Raw genomic sequence first — 26,569 nt, forward strand, 5'->3', positions numbered from 1 at the left:
TTCCTTGCCTTGCCAGCTAGCCCACCACCCCAGCTCTTTCAAAGCTCTATAGAACACCTGCTCCATGCCTGTGCTGCCTGAAGCAAATTTAAACTTCAAATTACCAGTAAGAAAAAGAACTTCTAGCCACTACAGAATAATGGTACCAGCAGCACTCTCCTGGCCACCCTTCCTCAGAGGGTGTGTATGTTAACTATGTGTATTTATTTATTTGGAGTATTTACTTGCCCTTCCCAGGGCAAACAATAAATAAATCCCAAGGAATCCCATTTATGCACTTACTTATTAAAAAAATAAATATATACCGCTGTATCATAAAAATATATCACAGCGGTTTGCAACAATAAAGCAAACATAAAGCAAACAATAAATTTGTAAAAAGTTAAATGCAAAAAGAAATTAAAAACAAACATCAACAGACCATTGTGGAGGATGTACTCTTAATACTCTTAATTGCCTGCAAAGGCTTGGGGGAATACAGAAGTTTCCAGCCAGTGTTTAGAAGTTGGCACAGAAGGTGCTCACTGAATCTCTAGTGGCAGGGTGTTGCCGAGGACTGAGCACTCCAGTGTGCCACTTTACTACATTAAAGGAGCTGTTGTTTTCTGTACTGTACTTTTCTCTTTTTTTATATAGAGGAGTATTCAAGAATATGATTTCTGCCCCTGGAAGTGTTACACTTCAAAATTCTACCTGTTGCTTTGAAAAGAAGCATCAAGAGAACCTGAACAGCCTTTACCAAAGGTGTCATGGACTTTGAGGAAGCACGAACTCAGGGCAAAAAGGAGAAATGAGCTAAGAGCAAGACATGTTTGGCAAACCCTCACTGTGGCCAACTCCCATCCAGAAACCTATGTCCCCACTGTGGAAGGATGTGTGGATCCAGAATTGGCCTCCACAGTCACTTACGGACTCACTGTTAAGACTGTGTTCATGAAAGACAATCTTACTTGGCTACAAGTGATTGCCAAAGAAGAAAAACCCTCTTAAGCTTCACCATGCAGAGAATAAACAATCACAACTCACCATGTTCCATTCTTGTCTTTGATAATTAATGTCTATGACCAAAACTGGGGTAACACTCTCACTCTCTCCTTTTGCTATCCCCTGCCCTTTGAATGGCTGGTTGAAACAACAACATTAATGGTTTCCAGTTGAACTGAAACTATTAGAAAGACGATGGCTCTCAAGAAAAAAGGCATGTTATTTCTGCAGCTGTATGAGTCACACCAGGCTTTCTCTTCCCTCCCCACCCCCAGCCTTATTCTATTAGGAACAATCCCTGGGAAGATTTTGGTTCCAGAGAGGGGGAAAGTTGGCAGAAACAACCCAATTCCCATATGTTCTGCATGATTTTAAAAAGGAAACTAACTGCCTTTAGTTTTGAAGCCCCAACTCCCAAGAATGGTTTTGACCTAGTAAAAGAAAATCAAGAGGTTTCTTCTCTTTTCTTTACATTTACCCATGACTTCTCATATTCTGTCCCAGGAATGTCTTGGAAGCTTTTCTGACAACCCTTTTCAGTTGGTGGAAATATTGTGCTTTTCTGCTGGGCACATATTAAATGCAGGGTAGTATCCCAAAACTTGCTTGACAGGGATAGCTAGCCATGACCACCTTGTGTCCCCGAAATGGGGGTTCCAGTAAAGTGACTGTGCACACCTGTGCAGAAGTCCACATTGCCCAACCATTACCACAGAGCAGAAGTCCAGAAGTAAATATAACATGGGCCTATAACTTATTTAAAAGTGAACATACCACAGTCATAGCAATACTCAGTGATAGCTGGGTGGAGTCCAACTGCTTCCCCACCCCCAAAGCCAACACTTTCTAAAAGCCTTGCAGCACCATTAACACACCGTTCCTGCCTTCGGACCCCACACAGGTGCTGCCTGAGGCAAGTCATTTCACCCTGATGCATGGACTTGTTCAACGTTTTATCCGCCAGCGAAGGCCTTCACCACCGGTTAAATGTGTGGACCTAATGAAAGAGCAACTTTACAACCTTATCCTATTTCCTGGGAAATACTATGTGGGGAAGTGGGGGGGGGGGGTGGAGAGATTGCGCTGCTGCAACCTCATTAAGTCTCCACTCAATACTGGATCAGCTCTACAGATGCATGCTGCACCTGTGAAGGAACGGAAAAGGCATAGCTGGTTATGTGTGCTGCAAAGCTGTGCATGGCTAGGGAAAGGGAATGAAGCAGAGGGGGCATGTTTAGTTGGCATTGTATCCATAATACCAAGATGAGGAAGACTGTTATGTGCATCAGTGCAATGGGGTACTTCATATATTTTCTCCCACTAAAATATGACTCCTTCCAGACTGGGCAACATGGCCAGAAACTCACACTCCCAGACCCAAAAGTAGACACGAAGAAGCAGAGGTTAGAGAAGAGTACAAGCATTTGTTATTCTCAAGGTAAATACTGTATTTTCAGTTGGGTTTTTGTAATTTGGTTTTGTTTGGCACTAGTTTTCTTGCAGACCAGATGCAACTTTCTTATAGGTCATGTTCAAATGGTGCACACTGTTATTTTCCTGGCTCACCTAGAAACAAAGTGCATCTTGCTTTCTGACAAGTTAAGATCTAACCTTCTGGACAGTTCTGCCAAACCAAACATGAACGCTTAATATTGAAATGTCAAAATCTCCCCTGTAACATGCAACTGAAATGTTCAGTGCTTGGCTGAATATCATTCCTCAACCCCCTTTATCATCTTTATGTTTGTACTCTGGTTGAAAACTTTAAAAGCCCCAGGCATCCCCTATGAAAAATTAAGCACCAAATGGTACAAAAGATGTTCATTTTCATACACTGACCTAGGTAAAGAGCACATTTTTCAATCCTCCTTTCCCCCACTGCCACTCAGAGATGGGCTAGAAGCCAAGTCTGTGCCGGTAAGCTTGTTTTTCTATTTAAAGTGTTCATTTTTATTAATAACCCTTTAATGTCTACACACTGGCACTGTAGGAGTTGTATTTCCATGTTATGTCATCGGGAGCTATTATGTATTTAATTCCTGAGCCCACAAATCCATATGGACATCATTAAACATATATAGCATAGCATTAAAACTCTGTTCCACCCCCCTCCCAAAAAAAAGCCCAATCCCCAGCTAGGGTCATGGGAAAGAGAAACAGGCAAGCAGAGTGCTTTTAGCGTTACATTTTACTATGCACATCTTTAGGCAGTTTTTTGTGCACAATAGGTTGCAAGTTGCCCTGAGCTCTTGTTGGAAGGGTGACTAATACCTGAGCCAAATAAATAAAAGTGGGGTTGTGTTAATAAACTTGGAGGGTGTTGAGGCAATAGGGCAAAACCCTTACCCATGTAAGCTTTGCATGTGCACCCAGATATATTTGCCATATTCAATGTCTGATTTCTGTACAGTATTAGCACACCAGGTGCTGATGGCCTGGGCATGTTTGCTGCTGGCATGCAAGTGTTACACAGAAATGGGTCAGGTTATGTACTAAGTACATCTAAATGCACATGGAAAGCTTACAGATGAAGCCCTGGAGGTGTTCAATGACACTTTTGTGGGGTTGGCCCACAGTAAAAGTTTCTAAAAGATCAATATGTACAATAGTAGAGAGAACAAAGAAATCCACTAAAATACATTTGTAGTTATTTCCCCATAGAAGATGAATCATGAACCCAAATTGTGCTTAAATATCCCATGGGAACAATTTATATATTCTCACGATCAGAATGCATTGGGATATCCATCCATTTCCCTCTGTCTCTGAAAAGTTACACACCATGCATTTAAAGCACATGACTTCTTCAAAGAATCTTGGGAACTGTAGTTTTCCCCTCACAGAGCTACAATTCCCAGCACCCTCAAAAAACTACAGTACCCAGTTTGCAGGAAGAGTAATGAAAGTGGCAAATCCATCAATGAAATGGGAAGAAAACATTTTTAGGTGTAATAGACTGGGGGAATTAATCTCATAAAAATTAAAGCTGAAGTTTGAAAAATATTTATTTCCCCGTACATCTAGAAACACCAACACACAAACTTGCAGAATGTCTGTTCCTCATCTGCTGCAAGCATCATAACACACATTTCACTATCAGGGCCTCTTTGATATTTCCATCTGGAAAAGGCAAGCGCTGCCTCCCTCAAGTCTGAAAACTACCTTTTAATCTCCTATTCTCCTTGATCTACTTCTTTTTCCACCACTTGTTCTAGCTCCCCAATGAATTCAAGGATCACTCATCTGTCTAGTTTCTAATGCTCCTTAAAATGCTCGCAAACTTTTCTCAGAAGGGGCTCTTAAATTTAATTCAGGTGATTCCATTCCTTCAAAGAGGGCCAGTCACTAGTCTATGCAGGTGAAAATTTTTTTAAGAAGGACTGGGAGAAATAAAACTCTTTAGATGGAGCCGCTTGTATGTCCAGATTTCATGATCCATTTCTAGCCTTTAACAGCCTGTTGTGAAGACATGCATTTTAATGGCTTTAGCCTCATCGCTATCTGAACAACAGGGACTTGATCTGTGTATTGAGATGGAATAAGAGAACAATGGAAGCTTTTCTTTTATGCTTCTGGGCAGCCTAAAGGAAGTTTGCAAGAATGGAGCTCAGCTGTGCTGTGATATTTCCACCACCACTCAGTAGGGGGAAAAGATTAACAGATTAAAGGCCTTACCCAACAAGACAAGTGCATGTGTACACATATTCAGGTCCCATATCTAAGGGTCTACAACAAACTCAGGATCATTTGAAGAAGATTGATCACCCTCTTCTGCTTCTTTTGATCTCACCATCACAAGTAGTTGAAGAATCTTAAAAGTGGAAGTGAGAAACTTACCATGCATTTTTTTCTGACGGTACTTATATTGTGATGTTTATTCATTTGGTGTATTGTTGTCTTAGGAACATATAATTAGGATGTCATAGAGTTTAATATTACTTAAACTGAGGCAGCTTCACACACACACATGGTTAATTAACATATTTTACAATGACCCCAACTTTACATATTGGTAATGATGAAAGGTGCCCACTTTTCACTTAACATTCTTGAAACAGATGGATCATACTGTCAATATAACCATGCTGTCTTTTAAGAACTGTTAAGTTCTTAAAATTCTGCTTCCCAATGTGCCATTCTCTACTCCAAGTCATTGGATTCCCCATCATAATTCAACAAAGCAATCGCTTTTGGTTCTAACTTTAAGCCTACAATCTTTTTTAAAGTAATAGGGAGGTCGGATTACCAGCAAGTAGTTTCCAGTGGTTTCCTGACAATTTTTCAGAGAACCCACAAGACTCTAATTAAAAGCAAATGCAATTGGACAGATAAAATATCCTGAGGTTCACCACAACGCTTTGATGTCTGCCTTCTGAAGAGGGTGTTGAAATCTCTTGAATATGGGATATATACCACAGTTGACTCTTGCAGTTGCCCTTCATTGGCTTAGGCTAGAATACTTAGTGCCACTTCCAAGGATATGAGAGTCACAAACTGAATGGCTTGAACCCTGGTTTTCACATTCCAAGAAGGTGCCTCTGCAAAGTAAACTTTCTTACTCAGCCCTTCCACAGCTGCCCATGCTTAACAGATCATATGAATTCAACATGAGTACATCAAACTGACCTATATCGCAACATGAAGTATTTATTTAGTGCTTTGGGAATGTTCAAGATGTTTAATAGAATCCTAGTCATGTTCGTCTCTCCCTTCCCTCCTTGATAACTTGAGCACTCATCCTGTTCACCCCATTGTCTCAGCTGCCTCATGCTTTCCTCTCCCTAGCTTCCTCCTTTGCCCCATGCTTTTAGGCCGGTTTCCTCACTCACTGCCATGGCCATTATCTCAATCTTGTGTTCTGCTAGAACAATCTTTTCTCTAACATGATCACAGTCATAATGGCATTTCCTCTGGTAGCTGAGGCCCCGTTCTGAAAATCAGGTCTAGGGTTATCTGTGAAATTTCAATTAAATCAGAAGCTCTGATAGTTTGATAAGCTGCCTGTCGTTTTGAGTCAAAACATGAGGTTATTTGATCTGTTGTTTGTGTTTCTGGGGGCCAGAGTGCATCAAAGACCATCAGTGCAGACAGGCAGAAAGACTGATGATGTGGTGGTGACTTTACCAAGCAGTTTTTGACATTTATCTCTTGGATACGATATTCTTTAAAGCACCTAAAAGCTACCTACTTATCTTAAAAGAAATTAAAACTTTTTTTTTTTAAAAAAGAAAAGAATGTGGCCTTGTTCAGATATTTTCTTTGAAGAATAAATAATTTAGAGATACTGGGATGTTTGAGACATAATGCCAAACCACAGCTTAGTGCCACATGAGGGAGACTTGAGCCTCACACAGGGCTCATCCGCAGTTTTGCTTCACCCATATTTTGATTGTATTGTGTACCAATTAATTCACCCTAGTCTGAGAGCTTTTTGCATTGTTATATGACTGTCCCTTGCAGAAATACGATCTTACCCACTGAGTTGGATCTTTTCAGATGTGTGGAAAATCTGAAGAGAGATTTTGCTTAACCAAACTTCAATTGAGTGGGTAAGATCTGATTTTTCCAATGCACAGCTATGGAACAACAAGAAAAGCTCTTGGACCCAGAGGAATTAATGCACAATATGATCAAAATGCAGGCCAAGCCAAGGTGTGGATGAGACCACAGGCGCCTTCCCCCTTCCCCTTTCCTTTCATGACAGGATCCCCTCCTAGCTTCTGGCATTGTTCGCAATTTCATCTGAACCAGCAAACCATGGTTTGCCTTGTCCTACAAACCAGTATGGAAACTAGGATCAAACCATGGTTTGCAATCCTAGTTTGTGGCGTTAAGTTTTGCAGATAGTTTTGCAGGTTTGTACAAAGTGGCAGACAGTGGTTTGCCACAAACAAGGAAGGGAGGGAAGAAATTTCAGCCTGTATGGCGAAGAGAGAAAGCATGAGCTCAAGGGTCTTTAAAAGCTTGTATGCATTGCATCAATCATGGTTTGATATTACATCTGAACCAGGCCACTGAGTGCTTTTCTTACAAATAGCATGTACAGAATATATGAGGAGTTTAACAGATAAGCTCAGATACAAAATAGGGGCATCTTTTCTATTCAATAAATGTTATGAATTAATCATGAATTGTATTAATCAATTAAAACTGTGTAGCTTTACATATGAATAATAAAAAAGCTTTTTTGAAGGACAGGGTTATGTCAAAGTAGGTCACACTTGGAGTAGATCCAGTGGGCTTAAAATCACTCATAACTAACAAGTGCATTGATTTCAGTGGGTTTGCTCTGAGTGTGGTACAGCCCAATCTTTATTTCACTGATGATTATGTATGTTTATGTATCATAGAAGTCACCTTCTCAGAAGTGGCATCTCTAACTCGCGTCAGACAAAAGGGGAAATGCTTCTCATAAGATGGCACTAGTCACCTGCAGTTTTATAAACAATACATTGTGTGTGTGTGTGTGTGTGTTGCCTGGAAAATCAGTTTTTATTCAGTCACTCAAAAGGTGTGTGATCATGCATGCACTTGGGGCAGAAAAGGCTCCACTTCCTCCCATTTTTAAACACATAAATAAATCTTTGCATGTAAGAGGAATGCCTGATAACCTCCTTCTACCTCTAGGTCAGGATGAGAATATCTGGCTGGACTGCCAATATAAATTCAATTATATACCATGGTAAAACAGTTTAGATCTCCAAAGATATCAATTACTTTGCTGGAAACCAGAGAGCAGATCAATAAGTGCAAAAGCAATTTTCAGAAACAGGCATATTTCTTTTTCTTGAAAGCAGAGTGGATAGGTGAATAGAACTACCTTTCTTATGCAGAACATTATGGAATTAGCGATGCAGCGTGACAACCAACTGCAGTGATCTATTGGCACAATGGATTTCAATTTGTGTAAACAGGGCTCATTCTTCCTCCCCTACTCCAAGAATCTGCCCATGTTGCCCCTAACATATACTCTGAAGGCTTGGAGGACCCCTCTGGAGTAGATTGTGAGGTACGGCGACTGCAGGGAGAAGGGGAGGGGAGGCAATTTCATTGCATCTGCTGGTGAAATGTCAGATTTCATGCATAACTGGCTTCCTGTCCAATCACAATATTTTGAATTAGGTATCCCTTTAGATGGATAACATTTTGATTACGTTTGTTTGTTTGTTGTTTTTTTTAGCTAGCTAGTTAGCTTGATAGGTGCTCAACCACTTCCAAGGATTTAGGGTTCATCATTTAAAATCTGATCAGAACAGGGCCCACATACCTGTTCCCAACTGAAATACTCCCAAAGTTGCAGAAAATATATGAGGAGAAAAAAATCCTATAGGGCTAACCACAGCTTTGTGGGTGAAATTAGGTCAGGAAAACAGCATGAAGAAAATAGTTCGAATTTACTCCAGCACTACTGCTCCAATCCCTCCACCCCCACTTACTGCTGTTTTAAAATGAAAATATTTGGACATACATAATGTGTAATTTAGCTTTATATTGCCTGGTAGCTGCATCCCACTAGTAAGCAGCTGCAATACAGATGAGGCAGAGGAACATTCACAACTCCTTCCTAGGTACACTTGATGCCCTTTTGTGGGGTTGACAGAGTACTAGGAGGCCGGAGAGGATAGCTCATTTGGTAGAGCGTGAGACACTTGATCTGAGAGTTGTGAGTTTGAGCACTACATGGGGGGGGGGGGGGGAGAAAAACCACCCTGCTAATTATAGTCTGCTATATAACACAAATAATATAGTTATTGGTAATTTAGCAGAATGGCAGGTATATTTCTCTTCTGCATCCAGCAGAATCTGCTCTCTTGGTGTGATTGATTTTGCTTTTGGCTTCCAAAAAATAGGCTCTCCGGATATTGTATCCGTCACGGATCATAATCAAAGCCTTGCAAATCATCTTATTGCATGAGTATATCTGGTAAGGTAGACGGTGATTAAAACTTGATATTTTAACTGGCAGGATTTCCTTCAGCTGATAAAGCCAATACTTTTATGACTTTAATGATTCCTTGGAAGAACACAATTAGGCAAACTAACAAAGCGAGAAAAGTTCTGTCCTCTGACCTATGATTAAACAGATGCCAAGTTTGTTTCAATTTTCCCCTTGCATAAGCGCGCACACACACACACAGACTTACATGTGCCAAATTATAGTCTCATTTCCCTGGGAATTAAAAGCTTAAAATAAAACCAAGTGTTCTTCCATCCTCTGGATGCGATAAAATGCAATGACCTTTAGCTTCCTTCCTCGCTAACAAAATTGGAGAAGTGCAGCAGCAAAAGCAACAATGGAACTTACTCTTTAGGAGGGTTTAGGTCCTCTGGTCTGGTCTCAAAGAACTGAAAGACTTCATCACACTGTGAAATGTGAGGGGGAAGCTTCACCAATGCCTGTTTTTAAATATATAAGGGAAAGTCAGTTTTTTAAAATATGCCAAGTAACAAGAATTTCTTTTAGGAAAAAAGTTTTGGATCATATCAACCCAGAAATGTTAGTGAATAAAAACAGGATGACATAAAAACACAAATTGGACTTACAAACTTGGTCTTCAAGCAGATTCACAGCTGTCAATCCTTGTTCAATATTCCCCAACCTTGGGCCCCAGATGTTGTTACACTACAATCCCCATCATCCCCAGGCAGCATGGCCGCAGGTCAGGGGTGATGGGAGGTGTAGTCCAGCAACACCTTGAGACCAAAAGGTTGAAAAAGCTGCTTTAGTTGGTTGTCCCTTTCTAGGCACGGGACAAGCAGAAATGTAGACTAGTCCTTAGTGATGGAGAATTTTCAAAGAGAAAGACACCATCTCTTTCTCTTTGAAAGAGAATGGTATCATTAGCTGGTATAAAAGGAAGAAACAATCTTATGCTCTATATTTAAATAAGCACAAAGGCTAGCTGTTCTGGGTCAAAACATACCTATACTATTCTTGTTTAATGTTTTGTTAAAAAAACAGAGTCCTTGACATAATCTCACTCATTTCATAAGTCACTTAAAGATGCTTTACTACAACTTTGAACATTTGACCTATTGTAGTTATAGATGGGCAAGGTGTCATTTTATACTTCCCAATGCCTCCAACTAATTAATTTACTTGAGATTTATATCCTGTTCCAAGAGCACTGTTGTGCATCATGGTTTTGAGTCTTGATGAAAGGTTCAGATATCCTTTGATCATTATCCTGTGCAAAATGATGCCATGGTGATCCACTTCTATTATTTATTTATTTTTCAAAAAAGGTATTAGGAATACTTCCTTCCAATTTCCAATGGCTGGTGTTTATGCACAGGATCAGACACAACAATTTTGACTTCCCAGATTGCAAAGAGATTTAAACAAATCAGCAAGGATAATGGGTAGGAGTTTTTTTACTATTTTTTCTAAGGGCTCGTCCACACTACTGCTTCTCACGTGCCTATAAAGCACATGTCTGAGAGGTTTTCTGTTTGACCAATGCTTTCTAAGTATGGGTCTGAGAAGTTTTCCCCTTACCCTGCTCCTTTCCCAAGGAAAACCTGCCCTTTAGCTCTAAATAGAAACAAATGGAAATCCATGGAAAACCCAATTGCTGTTCGCTCCTATTGAGAGCTAAAGAGTGGTTTTCCCCGGGGAACAGTATGGGTAAGCCCTGAGACAGGTTGTCACCAAAGAGTTCAGTATAACCAAATCTTCTCAGACTTGTTATAAACCCATTCACCAGAATGAGGTTGCCTGGCTTATCTGGATGTAAAAGCAGATTTTTTAAATTGGTTTTTTTCTCTAGATGGGTCTTGGCAATTTGAATGCCCTACCAATTAGGACTAGCAAACTTAGATCTACGGTAACTCTTTTACTATGTGCCTGATTTATAGTGCTCTGATACCTTGTTCTGTGATGGTGCATATTTTTTTAAGCAATTGCTTTTCATTGTTTCTTTATGTTTGTTGATCTTGTTGGTTGCCTTTCATGTTTGGGGAAAAAATCCTTTCCATTATTTAATGCAATTTGATAAGGTTTGTTTATTTACGTTTATATACTGTTTAATCACCCAAGCGTCTAAGTGGTGCATATACATATTACGGGGGGGAAACCATGCAGTGGATAGGATCAATTAAAATTAATCATAAAAACAGAAGATCAGTTTGACTGCAATTATATTGCCATGATGTGATTTGAAAATGTGGGCTTGACTGTGATTATATCCACGATTTATGATATGATTTTCTTGGAACAGGAGTTAAGAAAGTCCACCCCGACTGTTAGAAGACCTCCATATTTCCTTCTTTTTCATGGCTTCCTGCCTGCACCTAGGAGCCGAAAAAATCCCAGAACCTTTTATGCTGTTTTACTTCTGTGCATGGTGATTAGAGGTAAATACTTTTCATTAATTGTGTGAAATACTGGTATTGTTTCCATATAACTGATAGGAAGGAATTGCTAAAACTATAAAAGCTGGTATGGCCCACAACCATGCAAGGGCACCCTGAGATTCCTGTGTTTCCATTCAGGTGCCTGTGTTAATCCAATCCATGGTTTGCAGGATCAGGCACTGTACATGCCTAATCCCTCCTCTCTTTTCCCCTTCAGTGCTTGGTTTAATGAAACACATCCTGATTTTATGAGCCAAATAAGAATTGCAAGCCAAAGTTGAAACCTGAATTTGCAATTTTGGTCTGGAAATTCAAACCAGTTTGTAGTTTGACAAACCAGTAAGTGTTCCATTAAGATGGGCCTGCTTATAGGAAGAAAGGTGAGGAAAGAGTGAGTTCATACAAAGCTTGTCCCCAAGACTTTGTTGAATGACTAGACAGCATGACATCTGAATAGAACCTGTGTAGATTGTTTCTGCAATTGAGCTAGCCTCACACAGCACCAGTAGTGTAAATCGTCCTTACACAATCCAGTGGGGTTGGGCTGCAAGCAATAGCTTTGTTGTAAGCAATGGCTATATCAGTTTGCTTCTTTTACTTCAAAACAGAAGATATATGTACTTTGCGACTGGAGAAGATGAACACACCATTTCATAGGAGGTTTTTTCCCCCTAAGGAAAAGGTTAATGAAATGTCAAGACATTGCTGTGAGAGTAAAGGCTACGTAGCCCTGCTCACATTTGTCAATTTTTCAAAAGGCTAAAAGATCCCTGTAGCACTTGAGTGGAGGGAGAGGGAGCAAACAGCCTCTAAAGCGTTTGGGGAATATTGTTGTTTTGAAATCTCAAATGCTTTTTAAAAGCTCACAAAACGGCAGGGACATCAGAGTGGGAAAATTGTCACTCATCAAGTACTGATTTAATAGGCACTATCGAAAGGTGTCAATGATACTCACAGAACCACACTCTGCAAGTGCCTCTACATTCTGGGCTCAAGTGGTTTTGGAGTCATTCCCTTGGGAAGTGTAATTCTATTAGGGGGCAAAGGCTTTTTAATGCTTATTTATTTATCTTGTTGGATCAGGATACTGCGCTGAAGAGACTTTGGTCTGAATGATCCAGAAGGACACCAGAAGGAATTAAGTAGCAGAGGACGGGGGCATGGAGAAGGGGAATGGACAAGGTAGCAAAGACGCCACTGGCTTAACAAATGGAATTAAATGTTTTGGCAAATAAGAATGGAAAAGGCATGATATGCATTAACAGTGCAAGATACATTGCAAACCCATTTAGAGAGGCTTTATGTGACCACAACAGTTGAGAACCCTTACTAAAGAATGAAATGTGTCTGGTATAGAAAGCCTATGAAGAAGTAGCTCATTATTTCAGATTGGGGGAAACTGCAAAGATGAAAGAAGAAAGCTGCTTCAGATGGGCCCTGGAAGAGTTCAGTTCACACAAAAATAATGCCAAGTTTGCTAACAGGAAAATGATCCAGGGAGATAAATTCCAGTGGGCAAGAAATATTTACAAGCGCAGCTCACAGTCTTGCTGATTACCAGGCAAAACATTCAGAGTTCTGTTGTTTGTGTTTATATACATGAAAAGATAGATCCCTTACTGTGCCTGATCCTCAACTTGCCTCTGGAAAGACTTCCATTACAGTGCCAGAAAGAGCCTAATTATCAAAGTTGAGTTATTTACTTTAGCAGCTGGTATGGCTATGAAACACATCACGTGGGTTCTTGGGAGGTCTGCTGAGCAGAGGTAGCCAGGGCATCTCCTGTTCTTCACTTTCAAAGATTCCAGTCAGCTATACAGCAGATCTGATTTTGAAAGTAATATTTGCCATGAGTTTCTCTATATGCAGAGATTGGTGTACTTTGATTTGCATTGCTTCTTTCTGCTGAATAAAATAAATTCCATATCTGCTTTTTCTAGGGCATAATTTGGAAAAATGATTTGATATGACCAAATATGGCCTGGTACCAATTCCATGTCGGGGGACGCAGGTGGCGCTGTGGTCTAAACCACAGAGCCTAGGGCTTGCCGATCGGAAGGTCGGCGGTTTGAATCCCCGCTACAGGGTGAGCTCCCATTGTACAGGGTGAGGTCCCAGCTCCTGCCCACCTAGCAGTTCAAAAGCATGTCAAGTGCAAGTAGGTCAATAGGTACCAGTCTGTCGGGAAGGTAAATGGCATTTCCGTGCGCTGCTCTGGTTTCGCCAGAAGCAGCTTAGTCATGCTGGCCACATGACCCGGAAGCTGTCTGCAGACAAACACTGGCTCCCTTGGCCTATAGAGTGAGATGGGCACGCAACCCCAGAGTCGTCTGCAACTGGACGTAACAGTCAGGGGTACCTTTACCTTTACCAAGTCCATGCTACATATATATACACTGTGTGAATTTGAGGTAGTGATCTATGGACAGACTGATACCTTTGTGGCAGCAGCAATCAAGGATTGCATTAGATTTTTATGGAAATGTCCACAGTCCAATCTTCATCTTAAGACAAGTTTGCTATATATTTGCCAAATGCACATGGCATGAAATTGGCTCTAGACCATTCACATCTATAACACAGTACAGAAGTTAGGTCCTAACAACTATACCAAATTATTATGTGTTAAACTAGGGTCAGAAAGAACCCAGTTAAATCCCTTCTCTGCCACAAAGTCCAATCATCATCTTGCACCTATTTCACAGGATTGTTGTGAGAGTAACCACAAAACTGTCCAATGTGAAGTTTTTGTGTTTTTTAAATTTTATTTTTCTTATCTACATGTTGCTCATATTTTGGCAGGTTTTAGTTTGATAGAGACTTTCACAGAGATACCCTCACACATTGGTACAAGCCAAGGGGCAGCTGAAGAGTTCTGAGCCTAACCAGAGTGGAGTTACACTGCAAACCTTTCGGCCACCCCTTAAATTCTCTTCTTCACCGTCTATGTTCCGGTTTGTTTTCTTTTATTTATTTTGTAAGAGGCACAAATATTTCCTGGCATATTATTCCCTAACTTTGGGCCCAATCATACAAGTCCCAGTGCATGTTAGTTGCACTACATCCCACAGAGCACCACCGTAACTAGAGCAGCATTGTGTGTGTTAGAAAAAAGGGCTGTGTTTGTACGTCGTGATAAACCATGCAAGCTACACCTGCTGAAATTCACAACTATCAGAGGTGCAATGGCCTCCCTCTTTTTCACGATGCCACCCTAGCTGACTTGTACACTGGGCATAATATGATGTCTCCAATTAGTGGGCATTTGCAATGATCACATTCCATATCATGTGAGTTCAGAGAATCAACTGTGAATTTCAGTAGACAAGGGACTGCTGCTTTTTTAATAACTACAGTGTTGTCGATGGAGCAGCCCTACTAACACTCCATCAATATAGATGCACACATACACACACAATGTTCATGGCAAGCTGCAGCTTAGTATTTTTAAGAACAAAAGGAGCCTGACTTCACTGCAAGGGGACTGCTTTGGTAGATTCCACTGACACAGATAGTAAACAAGGCCAAGATGAATACTGACTAGCAGTTAGGTAGCCTTCGCTATCACAGCCATAAATGATATAACAATTTCTCAAGCATGTATTTCTCAGACACATCCCTCGCGCCAGTAAGGGACTGTCTGCTTCTCAAACAATTGCATCTTAGATAAGTAACCAATGCCTGCTTTCTGGGTGGGGTCAGAGGCCACCTCTACAATCTTGGAGTGAATTCCTGCTTTCTGAGCAGCACGTCTGTTCAGTGAACCCATGACATTATTTCATATGCACATGTTTTGCACAGTTCCTGTCTGAACGATTAATGTGAAGGATACAGTGTGAGTACACGTGGTTACAGCCATTACGCCTTCATTTGCCAGACACTGCATCAATTGTTGCACAAAAGGCTTGATCTCATAAGATAAGGTTTTAGTTCCGTTTTCCCTAGCCAGAGGGTTGAGAATTAATGCTATCTTTTCTTTGGGTCTCGAGCTCTTAGAACTTTGATGCATGTTGCTATCAATACGCTTCTACCACATTATTTTGCCTAAAACTATACCAGGGGAAGGGGAAGGGGGAGGGGAGCAGAAGCTGAACTAACTTTAGAGACCCTGTTTGACCCTCTATTAGTCAGCAAGTGCTAACACCATGGGCATCATGTCTTTGCCTCTGTTTAACCATGCTCAGTGAGGGCATTTATAAGATCAATTAATGTAGACTGGTTACTTCCTGGTACTCTTTGAGTCTTTGTTCATATGATCAGGATCCAAAAGAATGAGGATACATGCACACACACCATTCTAATACAAACAGCATTTATATTAATTGTGTGCATATTTGGCTGAACAGTGGAGTAAAAAAATCCTTTAAATAAATAAGTACTATTTTGAAAACACAACACGATGATTGTGAAAGGGGCCCAATTATGTGTATAGTGACTGAGAAGTAAGCCCCACTGAATTTTACGGAGTTTACTCAAAAGTAAATGTGCATAGGATTCGTAGCCAGAGTGAAGCAAGAGACAGTTTGATTTTAAGGAGCAGCAGGCCTTTGTAACTTACTTTGAAAAACCACAGTTTCTAGATGTAGCAGCTGGCAACCTCACAGGAGTGAACCTCCAAGGATTCCAGCTCCAGGATCTACAGCAGCTTCCTCTCTGGTCTTTGACCTATAAAGCTCTATAGGTCAGGTATACCTATTAAGCGTCCTCCTTTCTTTCCTTCTTCCATTATAAATAATACTGAATGAACATGCCCTCCTGCAGGCACTGGGTCAAGGTGATCAATCATGTAAATAGTTACTTTTAAGAAGAAAGGAAATACTTTGAAAAATACCATGGGAGTCCTCTGTAGAACTGTGTAACACTGGATGCTCTAGATTATGGTGGGATGGGAACACATTGCCACAGGAGTTATTTAAGAAATAATTAAATGCCATAGGGATGTTGAAATCACTTAAGAGAGAGGACTATATTATATATGTCCTTTTCCACTGCACACCGCTGGAACTCAAAGGGCGCATTCTGAAGGGTAAGCACCATTTTCATCTTCCTTTATTTTCCAGATTCAGATTACAGTTAATTCAACTATGCATCTTTTGTTTGTGTGAGAGGGAAACTCTGTAGACATACCAGTAAGCTAAAACAGTCCCTTCCCCTCTAAATATGCTTGGGTGACCATCTCTCATTGTGTTCTGTCAGTTATCACTCTCCTAAGAAGATGAGAATTCTTACCCTGCAATAGTCATCAATAGGCCGTAGCCTCTTCACAGCGACATCTCGAATGTGACTTCTCCGGAATAGGATTTTACCTAGGGGGGAAAAAGAGGATGTAGAAATTGAGCAGGTGCCTCCTAGACAACACTATGACTATTTGAGCCCAGGTGTGAAGAAAAAGGTTAGAAAGTTGGATATCTTTATAATGCCATCTCTAAATGAGTGACGCTTGTGGCAGAACAAGAGGTCTGACAGTTTGGATTTGTTACACTTTTTCACACTCTAGAAAATGTGTGAAATAAGGCTGGCTGTCAGATTTTTAGTACTGCAGGCATCGGTACCCAGTCAAAGATGTAAGCATGGGTAGGCAAACTAAGGCCCAGGGGCCGGATCCGGCCCAATCGCCTTCTAAATCCAGCCTGCAGACGGTCTGGGAATCAGCATGTTTTTACATGAGTAGAATGTGTTCTTTTATTTAAAATGCATCTCTGGTTTATTTGTGGGGCCTGCCTGGTGTTTTTACATGAGTAGAATGTGTGCTTTTATTTAAAATGCGTCTCTGGTTTATTTGTGGGGCATAGGAATTCATTCTTTCCCCCCCCAAAAATATAGTTCAGCCCCCCTCTGAAAAAGTTTGCTGACCCCGGGTGTAAGGAATCAGGGCTCAGAACAGTGAGGTCTGAATGCAGGACCCTGGTGTCCTACTGTCTGAACCACCCTGCCTGGAAGCAGCTGCACCAGATGGCTGAAGAATAATACATACAGAACCATCCATTCTGACTAGATCCTACAAAGACTGCTTAGTAGGGCCTGAAAAATGAAGCAGGAAAGCCTGATCACGGTTGTCTATGAGCTGGTAACTTCCAGGTTGGATACTGTAATAATCCTGCATCTATTTTAAGGGTTGCACATGTTTGCAGGATCAGGACCAGGTTCTCATCAACAGCTGGCTGCTCTAACAATACTTGCTGTCTCTTTGGAGGATAAGAGAATGCATTCCAGCACCCCTCAGTAGCTGGCAAAATATCAATTTAGTGGGTCTGGGTGTGATTAAGAAGACCTGTCAGGCTAAACGAAGGGAGGATTAAACTGGGGGATTAAACTGCATAAATCATGTGTAAGTTTTGCTTCACTTCTCATTCCACTACACCAACACAAGGCAACATGGGATACATGCCTTGGTTTTTCTCGCAATATGGGACCAGGAATGTGAGGCTTAGTTTAGGGCAAACATCCTCCTTTCAAACTGCTGCACAGAAGGACACTATAAAAACATCCTAATTTTGTGGGGTTGTGGTGGTCATTACTGTTTTTACAATACAACAGCCCCCACCTTTTCAGCATTCCAACTAACTGGTGTGCTGGGCAAGCTAAGCAGAAATTTTAATAATGCGTCGTGTGGAGATAGTGCGGATTGTGAACGACTCCCATTCCCCAGTTTCTAATCCAAGTCACAAAGTGAAAACCAGACTGGTGGCGACCATATTTTACAAAATATAAAGCAGCCATAGATGTGGAACACATGAAAGGCCTCCTGAACTTGTAATTCAACTTCGCTAAGCAGACAGTTTACAAGGAGGCTCATTCCTGCCAACAGCTCCAAAGTACCATAATAGATACAAGGTTTGGACATGAGAAACAAGGCAAGTGTAATGTTATGTGTGAAACAGAGTAATAAAACAAAATAGAATAAAATAAAAAGGATGGGGTGAGGTTCTAGGATATGCCATATCTGCATTCATTCTTTCAATGCTGCTAATGCTGCTGCTCTCTAGTGGAAGAGAGATTGGGAAGTCATCTGCAGACCATTTAGGCTGGCAAAAAGAGCCCACACCATACCCAGTTTGGGTGAAAGGCAGGGATTAATAATAATAATGATTTAACCATTATTGCCCCCGGAGAACTCAGCAGGCAGGAGGAGGAGGAGGATGGGGACAAAACCAGAACTATTTGGCTCTACCCAGGGTTTTTTTCAGCCAGAACTCATCGGAACTCAGTTCTGGCACCTCTCAGGTATGTGCCATTGCCATTATAAGAGAAAAAGGGAGGTGTTCATGGTGAGTTCTGACACCTCTTTTTCTAGAAAAATAGCACTGGCTCTACCTCTGATTGGCATGGTCTCCACTTACTGTTGGTCTCCCTGCCTTGGCAAATCCACACCGTGATCAACTCCTGCCTGGAAACCAATGTCCCCACTGTGAAAGGATGTGTGGATCCAGAATTGGTCTCCACGGTCACTTACGCACTCATTTTTAAAACCGTGTTTATGGAAGACAATCTTACTCGGCTGCTAGTGATCGACAAAGAAGAAAAAGAAGCCCTATCAGCCCCAATGGACACCAGCCACCACTGAGAGAGAGAAATAAGTAATTTTGGTCCAGGCATTGCATTTTCAGCTATAGCATTTCCCCCACATACTACCCCTTCCTTTCCACAAACATGCACACACAATCTTGCAAAATCCCAATTTTAATTTTTTTTGAAATGTGCCTAATTCGAATGATTTATTCCAGCACAGAAACTGCTTTGAGTTTTTAGTGCATACATTTTTATGTTAGCCTCTTGTGTAAAATCATTTCCGTCACAGGGAAATTCAAGCTACTGTTTAAAGATTTCTTGAAGACCTGGGAAGATCAAATATCCCCATTTATTGCCAAGAGATTTATGATGATCTGTATTGGTCCATCATCAGACACAACTCTAATTGACTTGCTGGCTGAATGCATCATTAAGCCTTCCTTAGAGCTGTATGATTTGCTCTGATTTTTAAATGGAGAATTGTTCCTAACGTTGTTGCACCATGTCTGTATAGGGCTGTATAAATGGGGGGGGGAGCTATAACACCACTACCACCACCCTGCTTTAAAGAAATATATTTCTCCTCTTATCTGTAGTAATTTTTAGGCACTGGAGGAGGACAGATCTACAATTGGTACTGGGAAACAAACTTCCTTTATGCTTCTCACCATGAAATTCCTTCCATCACTCTGCAGGAGAACAAACACTCAAGCCTCTGTTACAGACAATAAAATTCATAAATGGCCATTATAGGCAAGCTGTCTGAAGCCACTTGGACATCAACAAGAGGAAAGCAGGGGTGGGGAGACACAGAGAGTGTTTTGTTGACAGAATGTCAACTTCATCCTTCTCATCACAGTGTAACCAATGGCCAAGGAGCTGCACAAATATACCAACTGAAATTGCATCCAAAAAGGTTCCCTTCTTACAGTTTTACAGGATAAATTAAAGACTTCTTGCATCATCTCTCTGACAACTCCTTGAAGTAAAAAAACAAAACAAAAAAACCCCCCAAGTTTTGACTGCATGTGCAGTAGACAGGGCAGGGCTGCTGTTATATAAGTCAAGAGATGCTACTCAACAGGCCTTCGTCAGAAACCTGACATGAAGCCTTATAGTCAGGTGGGAATCATAACTTTTGCAGTTACAGAACATTTTTTTTTACAGTATGTTAGGGACATACACAATTGCAGTATCTTAAATGACACTCACTGAACCTGCTACTCTCCCATGCCTCCTGCTGTGCCTTCTTGATAATTCTTTCTTTAAGAATAGGAAGGAAAGAAGGAATAGTGTCCATGACTATGGTTGGACCATACACCCTTCCCAAACAATTCTGGGAACTGTTAATGGTGATGGTAATTGTAGCTCCATGAGGGATGAACCATAAATGTATGGTGTGTATGTAGAGCTGGCCTGTAGAGAACTCTGCTTCAGATGCTGCCCTAGTTGTCCTGCTCGAGGGGGAGACCTCAGCATTCCCAGCCTGAGGATGTGGCTCTTCCATCATCCTTGCAGTCTGAAGATGATTCCCTTGCATCCTCTCCCACCCTGCAAAATAGGTTACAGGCCCTTTAAGTATAGCAACTAATGCTTGGGGAGGTGCAGAAACACTGGAAGATCAAAACCTGACAGCCTTTTCAAGGCTCCAGAGGACCCTAATCCTTTCCTGAGAAAACATCTTCCTAAACACAACTAGCATGGACTTCTTGCCGCATTATTCATTACCATAGAACCCAAGGATACTTTGAATGCCAAAAGTCCCAGGTTCAATTGCCAGCATTTCCAACCGAGGCTGTGTCGGACCCCTGTTGGAGTCTCTGCAGAGCTGCTGCCAGTCACTGTAGAACAATGGTCTGGTTTGGAATAAGGCAACTTATCACTTTCTGAAACCTGTTAATAGTTTGCTACGCAGGCTATTCTTACTTCAGCCTCCAAAAGAGGAAAAAATCAAAATGAAAGCTTAACTGCAAAATAACTACACTTCAGCTCACATAAGAGAATCTGCTGTTATTAAGCAAAGTGCCTGTGTCAGAATGAACCCATTCAGGCCACACAGAGCCATCACATTTCAACAGCTTTTCCCCCAATGAAAGCAAAAGCATTAAGAAGCTCACTCAGGGATTGTTGTTCTAGCCAATTACTTCCCCGCTTGAAAGGAAAAGTGTCCTAAGCAAAAATGACAGCAGGATCTGCCTCCTGCTTTCTCCATAGTTATAGAATTTTTCACTATATAAGAAAGTACAGGATATATTACAACTTTTTATATATAAATACAAATGAATACTAGTAAAACTTAGAAGGAGAATTGTGAACTGACAAATGTTCTTTTGGATCTTGAAAAATTGCATCTGAATTTCAGAGCATAAGGCAGTCGCACTGGACAGGCTGCTAGAAAAACACTAGCCCAAACAAGCTGGGCCTTCTTTCCAAGCACAGCCAAAGAGAAGCAACAACTCCCCAAATACTGCCTGCCTTTGTTCCCTTGTGCTGCTGTGCTATGCAGGCTGGCCATCGTTTACAGAATCCTGACACCAAGAACCTCACATAACCCTCAAAGGGTGGTCAGGTTTGTAGACTTGAGGTCTCCATTTCCATCCCGATGATGGATAGATGCCATCCTCCTCACAGGCCTATGAACAAAGCACACTGAGAGCTCAGCTGAGCACTCTCCTACCTTTCCACATCTGAAGGGTGTGTGGACTGTATGGACCAGATGTGCTGTATGAAAGCATTTTAAACCCACAAATAAAGGCATGCTTGCCTTTTGAATTTAGAGGCAGGATTTTCAAGTGGCTTCCATGCAAAGTCAGTGCAAATCTTTTTAGATAAAACTACCCTTTAAGTCCAGCACAAATCAGTCTGTGTGTCTAAGGTTCTAGCAGCTCAGATTTTAGCATCAAACAATGTGGATAGGTCTGCACCGGTGTTTCTTCCATTCAAAAGAGGAAGTGTGCAGACAGGAAGAGATAGGCTGTCCATAGGAGCAATTATTTCATATAGTTGGGACAAAAAATAATATATGGTTTCCTATAGATATAGGCAGGTGTTTTTTTAAAGGATATGCATGCTTTAAAATACAGAGGATACACTATTTTGAAGAAAATGGCTATACTAGGAAACAATGTTGTCATTTTCATTTCAAACAAAGCCTCTGATTTTACGAGATTGCTACCCAAAAATGTCACAGGAAAAATCACCAAAAGGCGTATGTTGCACTTCTTAATTGGAACAAAACCAGCTTATAGCCTCTGTCAATAATACAGCACAAAATACACCAAGAAAGGCTGTTAATACAATTATCTTCTTATTGCTATTTTAGGAGACACAGATGGGCTGGTAACAGGATCTCTTATTCCATAATTTATGAGTACATGTGTCTTGAACAATTTTCCACTAGGGATATCAATCGCATCCTGTCCATTTTGAAGAAAATCCCCTCATGGCTTTATTTGGAACTAGCATGGCAAATAAGACATGGTATTCATCTTGAATCCTTCACTGGAATCCTAAGTGTAGAAGTAACCCAGTTGAAATCCTATCCTCCATCTATTTTCTTTCTTTAAAACATTTGGCAGAAATCGTATATGTGTATTTGGGAGTAAGTCCCATTGAACTGGATGGGACTTACTTTCAAACCTGCATAAGCTCATAGGGACATTTGTATCCTGCTTTACACCAATGAGTCCTCTATTAGAAGAACTGTCTGGGGTAAAGTCTGGTAAAATCAGACACTGGGAAATACTGAGTATTTAACAACATCTGATTTTAATAGTCATACAGACAATATTGCAGCACTTTTGAGGTACAGGAAACTCTCAACATATACAGATTTAATTTACGCACATTCAGGTTTACATGCTAGGCAAAACATTTTTTTAAAAAAATAAAAGAATTAAGGGGGTGGATGTCGAGAAGAAGAAAAAAGACTATGGCAATACCTCCTGCTATGGAACCCAATGTGTTTTAACTTTATGTGATATTGGCTTTATGCACTATCCCTGGAACGTAACTCCTGCGTAAGTTGAGAGTTGCCTGTACTTATTATTAGACAAGAGTGCTTTTATTTATCAATGTGTTACTTAAATTACAAAGCCAAGTTCCAATTTGGCAACCCTGCAGCTTTGAAACTGTGGAGCTTGAAATACTCCTGGAAACTACACTAAGTGATGGCTTATCATTGCGTTCAGGTGTACTGTACAGCAAAATATATATGCTGCAATTAGATTTGTAAATTGAGTGGGGGAGAACAAAGACTGCCACCATACAGCTTGTCTAATAGTAAGCAATCTATCCCCCCAATGTCCCTTCCCACATATTTAGGTGGGTTTTTCATCCAGAAACGTTTTAACATTTAGTGTACTATTTTATGTTTTAAAAACTTACTTTAAATAATATCATAAAGATGGTCATGTACACAAATTATATTCAGCCTGGCTTCTTCTGGTGTCTATAATTCTGCATTCACAATCATGAGAAACCCACTGTAGGCTAAAACCAACTGGAAGGCAATGCATTTCTGCATTTCAAAAATACAGTAATTATTTCTAAGTCGGCATCCATGCATATAATTGAACCCATGCGAACTTTTTGCACCTCTTTTTTTTTTGGTAATGCATAACTGGCCACCCTCATGCAACAAGCACAAGAGCTGCCTGTTGAGTGCTTCCAAATCTTGGCTTCTCCAGCAATAGTAGTTGGAAACCCAAAAGCAAAACAGAGACTGCTTCTTTGAAGGGGTATCAGTTAGCACAAGGGTTTGAAGTTGTTTTGCACATGGTTACAGGGAGCCCCATCCTGACAGCATTTGGAACAGCAGCTATCAGAACAGGGATTGACATAGCTGTCATCTAGAATCAGCCTTTGAATGCTTGGTGTGTCTCCCTTTCTGATACCTAGTTGTAGGGGGCTCTTTATGAAAACAAAGAAGCTGCCCCATTCTCCATCCTGCCCAGGCTCACTGGGAGAAAAATGGCAATAACAAAAAAGGGGGGGGGGCGGAACAGTATAGTGATCACCATGGAAAAGTTAGGTTGGGATATACTGAATTCCACAATCATATAAATAGAAGCAACGTATGGCCCCTAAGTAGCATATCTGAGAATAGCGGTGCAGACTAAATACCGAACAGCAGTTGACAGTCAAACCTGACACAGGAACAATACTTAGTCCATTTTGAGCCTAACTTTGCGGGAATCATGCACTCAAGTCGTATGACAACTGGAGAAAAGCCTCATGGCCAGTTGCAAAGGGACTTTTCAAGTCATGTGGAATAATCCTATGAATGTTTACTCAGAAGAAAGTTCTGTTCTTACTGCATAGCACTGAAGCCAAAATAGACACACAAATACTCTCATTTTCCCCCTACAAAGTTGAGGGGCTGTCTTTTCAACAATTTTGTTGGTATCTCTGAAATATTTAGAACTTCTGCTGCAAGTGCCTTTAAAATTGTAGGGAGATGGAAGTGCCATTATTACTTACTTACACACACACACACACACACACACGGCCAAAACAGCTGTTGTCCTTTAGTTTAAATATATATTCAAACTCTTCTCTTCACACTTTTAAGAATGTCATTGTGGGTGTGGATGGGTATACTAAACGGTTCTTTAAAAGTACCCTATAAGTCAAGTGGTAGGCACAAATATTTCATAAAACTAGTACTTTAAAAACCTCATACAAGGGTTTCAAAGCAAACTGGAGGAGTTAAAATAAACAAACAAACAAAAATTAAAAAATTGTCCACTAGCACCTTAGAGACCAACTAAGTTTGTTCTGGGTTTTTCTCAGAAGGGTAGTAAAAACCCCACCCTCCCACTATATATAAGGGTCTGGTGACTTCTGTTTCAGCGTATCTGAAGAAGTGTGCATGCACACAAAAGCTTATACCTGGAACAAACTTAGTTGATCTCTAAGGTGCTACTGGACAATTTTTTTATTTTCTTATTATTTTGACTGCGTCAGACCAACACGGCTACCTACCTGAATCTGGAGAAGTTAAATTACTTTTAGATATAAAATATGCAGAAGTTATTTTTTAAAAAATACTTTAAAAGCCTTGTTTTCAGCTTGCAGATACAGGATAGCACTCCTAAACCACTTTTAAAAGCCTTTCTATGACTCTTGATGTGCTGCAAACATTAGGATGGCTCATAACAGTTGTGGTATTTTTTGCTCCTAAAATATTTAACTGGACCTCCTCATGGACCTTTGCACATAAGGCATGTTTTGAGTACTCCTTTTGCAGCTGTGTCAGGTCACTAAAAGCCCCTGATGCAGACAAGCTCTAGGGGGTCTGAATCCCACCCCTCCTTTTGCTTACAAAGCTGATGTTGTCCCTGGAACGTCTCACAGAATGGGAGTCGCTCAGAATTGCTCCTTCGGCCAGGTATCTTAACAAGAATCAGTGTATTACTGGAGTCGACTCGTCTGGGATCTTTTGCAGGCACAAAGGGCTTACTGATGGCCACCCTGTCAGTTTGGCAGTGTGTCTGTGTGGAAAAGAACTCCACCAAACAACCTGCATAAAGGTCCCAGGGCTGGGCACAGTTCTAGGCCCTCCTGAACTCTGGAGTCATTCACTGGCTGGATTTGTGTTCATTTCCCCAACCCAGCCCTGATCCCCTTCCCCTCATCGTAGTGATTTTATACGGACATGGAAAGAACGATGTTTATGTTTCTGGGAATGGTGACAAGGGAGCCTGCTGGAAACCGGAGTAAGGCTATTTCTAATGCTAAGCTTCGTGCAGCACAACCCTAAGCATATTTACTTCTTACTTGTTAAATGAAATGAGACTTACTTAGTAGTAAATGTGATTAGAATTAGAGTTGTGAAAGTCTTTTGGTTGCCCATATAGTCACCCCTTTCTCAGAGCTGCCTCACTGTCAACATAGATCTTAGCAACGCAGAAAACTGCATTATACCAAGTCAGAACACTGGCTCATTTGGCAAAATTGGGTCAGCACTGACTGGCAAGGACTCTCCTGATGTTCGGCCTTGTCCAGCCCCACTTGGCAATGACAAGGAATGGACCCAGGACCTTTGGCATGCCAAGCAAGAACTACAGCTGTTACCACTGTTATGTGTTACTTTTGAATAGTTCTATCACTGGCATGGTTTCATGCAGAGTGCCTCATGCTAAAAAATGTCATTTATCAAAACATAGCATAGAAAGTTAAAAGAAAATTCATGTCCATGACCTAAATAAACAAAAACCTATGTGTGCATGTGATCTAAATGACCAGTTCCACCAGGCCTCCTCTCCCTCAACTGGCAGCAGCCATTCTATCAGGCTACCTCAGTGGGAGAGTTGGGAAGCAGGGCTCATTTCATCAGCTTTGCCAAAGAACTAGCTCAGGTGCCTCCTTCCCCTGACCTATTTCTATGCCAGCTGGCCATTATCAGATCTTCTATTTAAGAACTGTCTATTGTGTTTGCTTTTTTCTTCTTCTTCCCTACCCATCCCTTTTCCTTTCAGTGTCATTTTTCCTTTTTCTTTTTACATTGTAAGCCTGCGGAATAGGACTGTTTCATTTTAGAAGCTATTCTAGGTGCCTTTTTGGTTTAAGACTGGGTTATAAATGCTCGAAATAAATAGAGTTTCTTTTCTTAAGATGCAAAGACTGAATGGAAAAGTATGGGGAAATGTAATAGTGTGTTTCCTCCATTGGTAGGAGATTGGACTTGATGACCTTTGAGAATCCTTCCAACCTCATT

General features: G+C 40.9%; 2 protein-coding genes across 23 annotated transcripts in view; one reads left to right on the forward strand and one right to left on the reverse strand.

The window, feature by feature from the left end:
* LOC308477527 (uncharacterized protein) overlaps window positions 1-13,266 on the forward strand; it is a 37,951-nt gene extending 24,685 nt beyond the window's left edge. For 14 of the 16 annotated variants that reach the window (XR_013986592.1, XR_013986593.1, XR_013986594.1 and 11 more), the window contains 3 exons: window positions 2,326-2,422; window positions 11,205-11,340; window positions 12,424-13,266. Coding sequence is in view for 2 of the 16 variants with exons in the window: in XM_081006233.1 (XP_080862359.1) it covers window positions 637-760 (124 nt within the window). In the remaining 14 variants the exon portion in view is untranslated. Of the gene's footprint in view, window positions 1-636; window positions 1,026-2,325; window positions 2,423-11,204; window positions 11,341-12,423 lie in introns of those variants that run through there. The other 2 variants (XM_081006233.1, XM_081006234.1) reach the window with 1 other exon arrangement.
* The window catches only part of SH3PXD2A (SH3 and PX domains 2A), a 259,093-nt gene that overhangs the window by 130,750 nt on the left and 101,774 nt on the right, over window positions 1-26,569 (reverse strand). For 6 of the 7 annotated variants that reach the window (XM_081006148.1, XM_081006151.1, XM_081006150.1 and 3 more), the window contains 2 exons: window positions 16,570-16,646; window positions 9,290-9,381 (listed from right to left, as the gene is read on the reverse strand). In XM_081006148.1, coding sequence (XP_080862274.1) covers window positions 9,290-9,381; window positions 16,570-16,646 — 169 coding nt within the window. Of the gene's footprint in view, window positions 1-1,026; window positions 1,043-9,289; window positions 9,382-16,569; window positions 16,647-26,569 lie in introns of those variants that run through there. The other variant, XM_081006145.1, reaches the window with a different exon arrangement.

This window comes from Podarcis pityusensis (genome assembly GCF_964106645.2).
Source record: "Podarcis pityusensis genome assembly, chromosome: 5".
NCBI lineage: Eukaryota > Metazoa > Chordata > Lepidosauria > Squamata > Lacertidae > Podarcis > Podarcis pityusensis.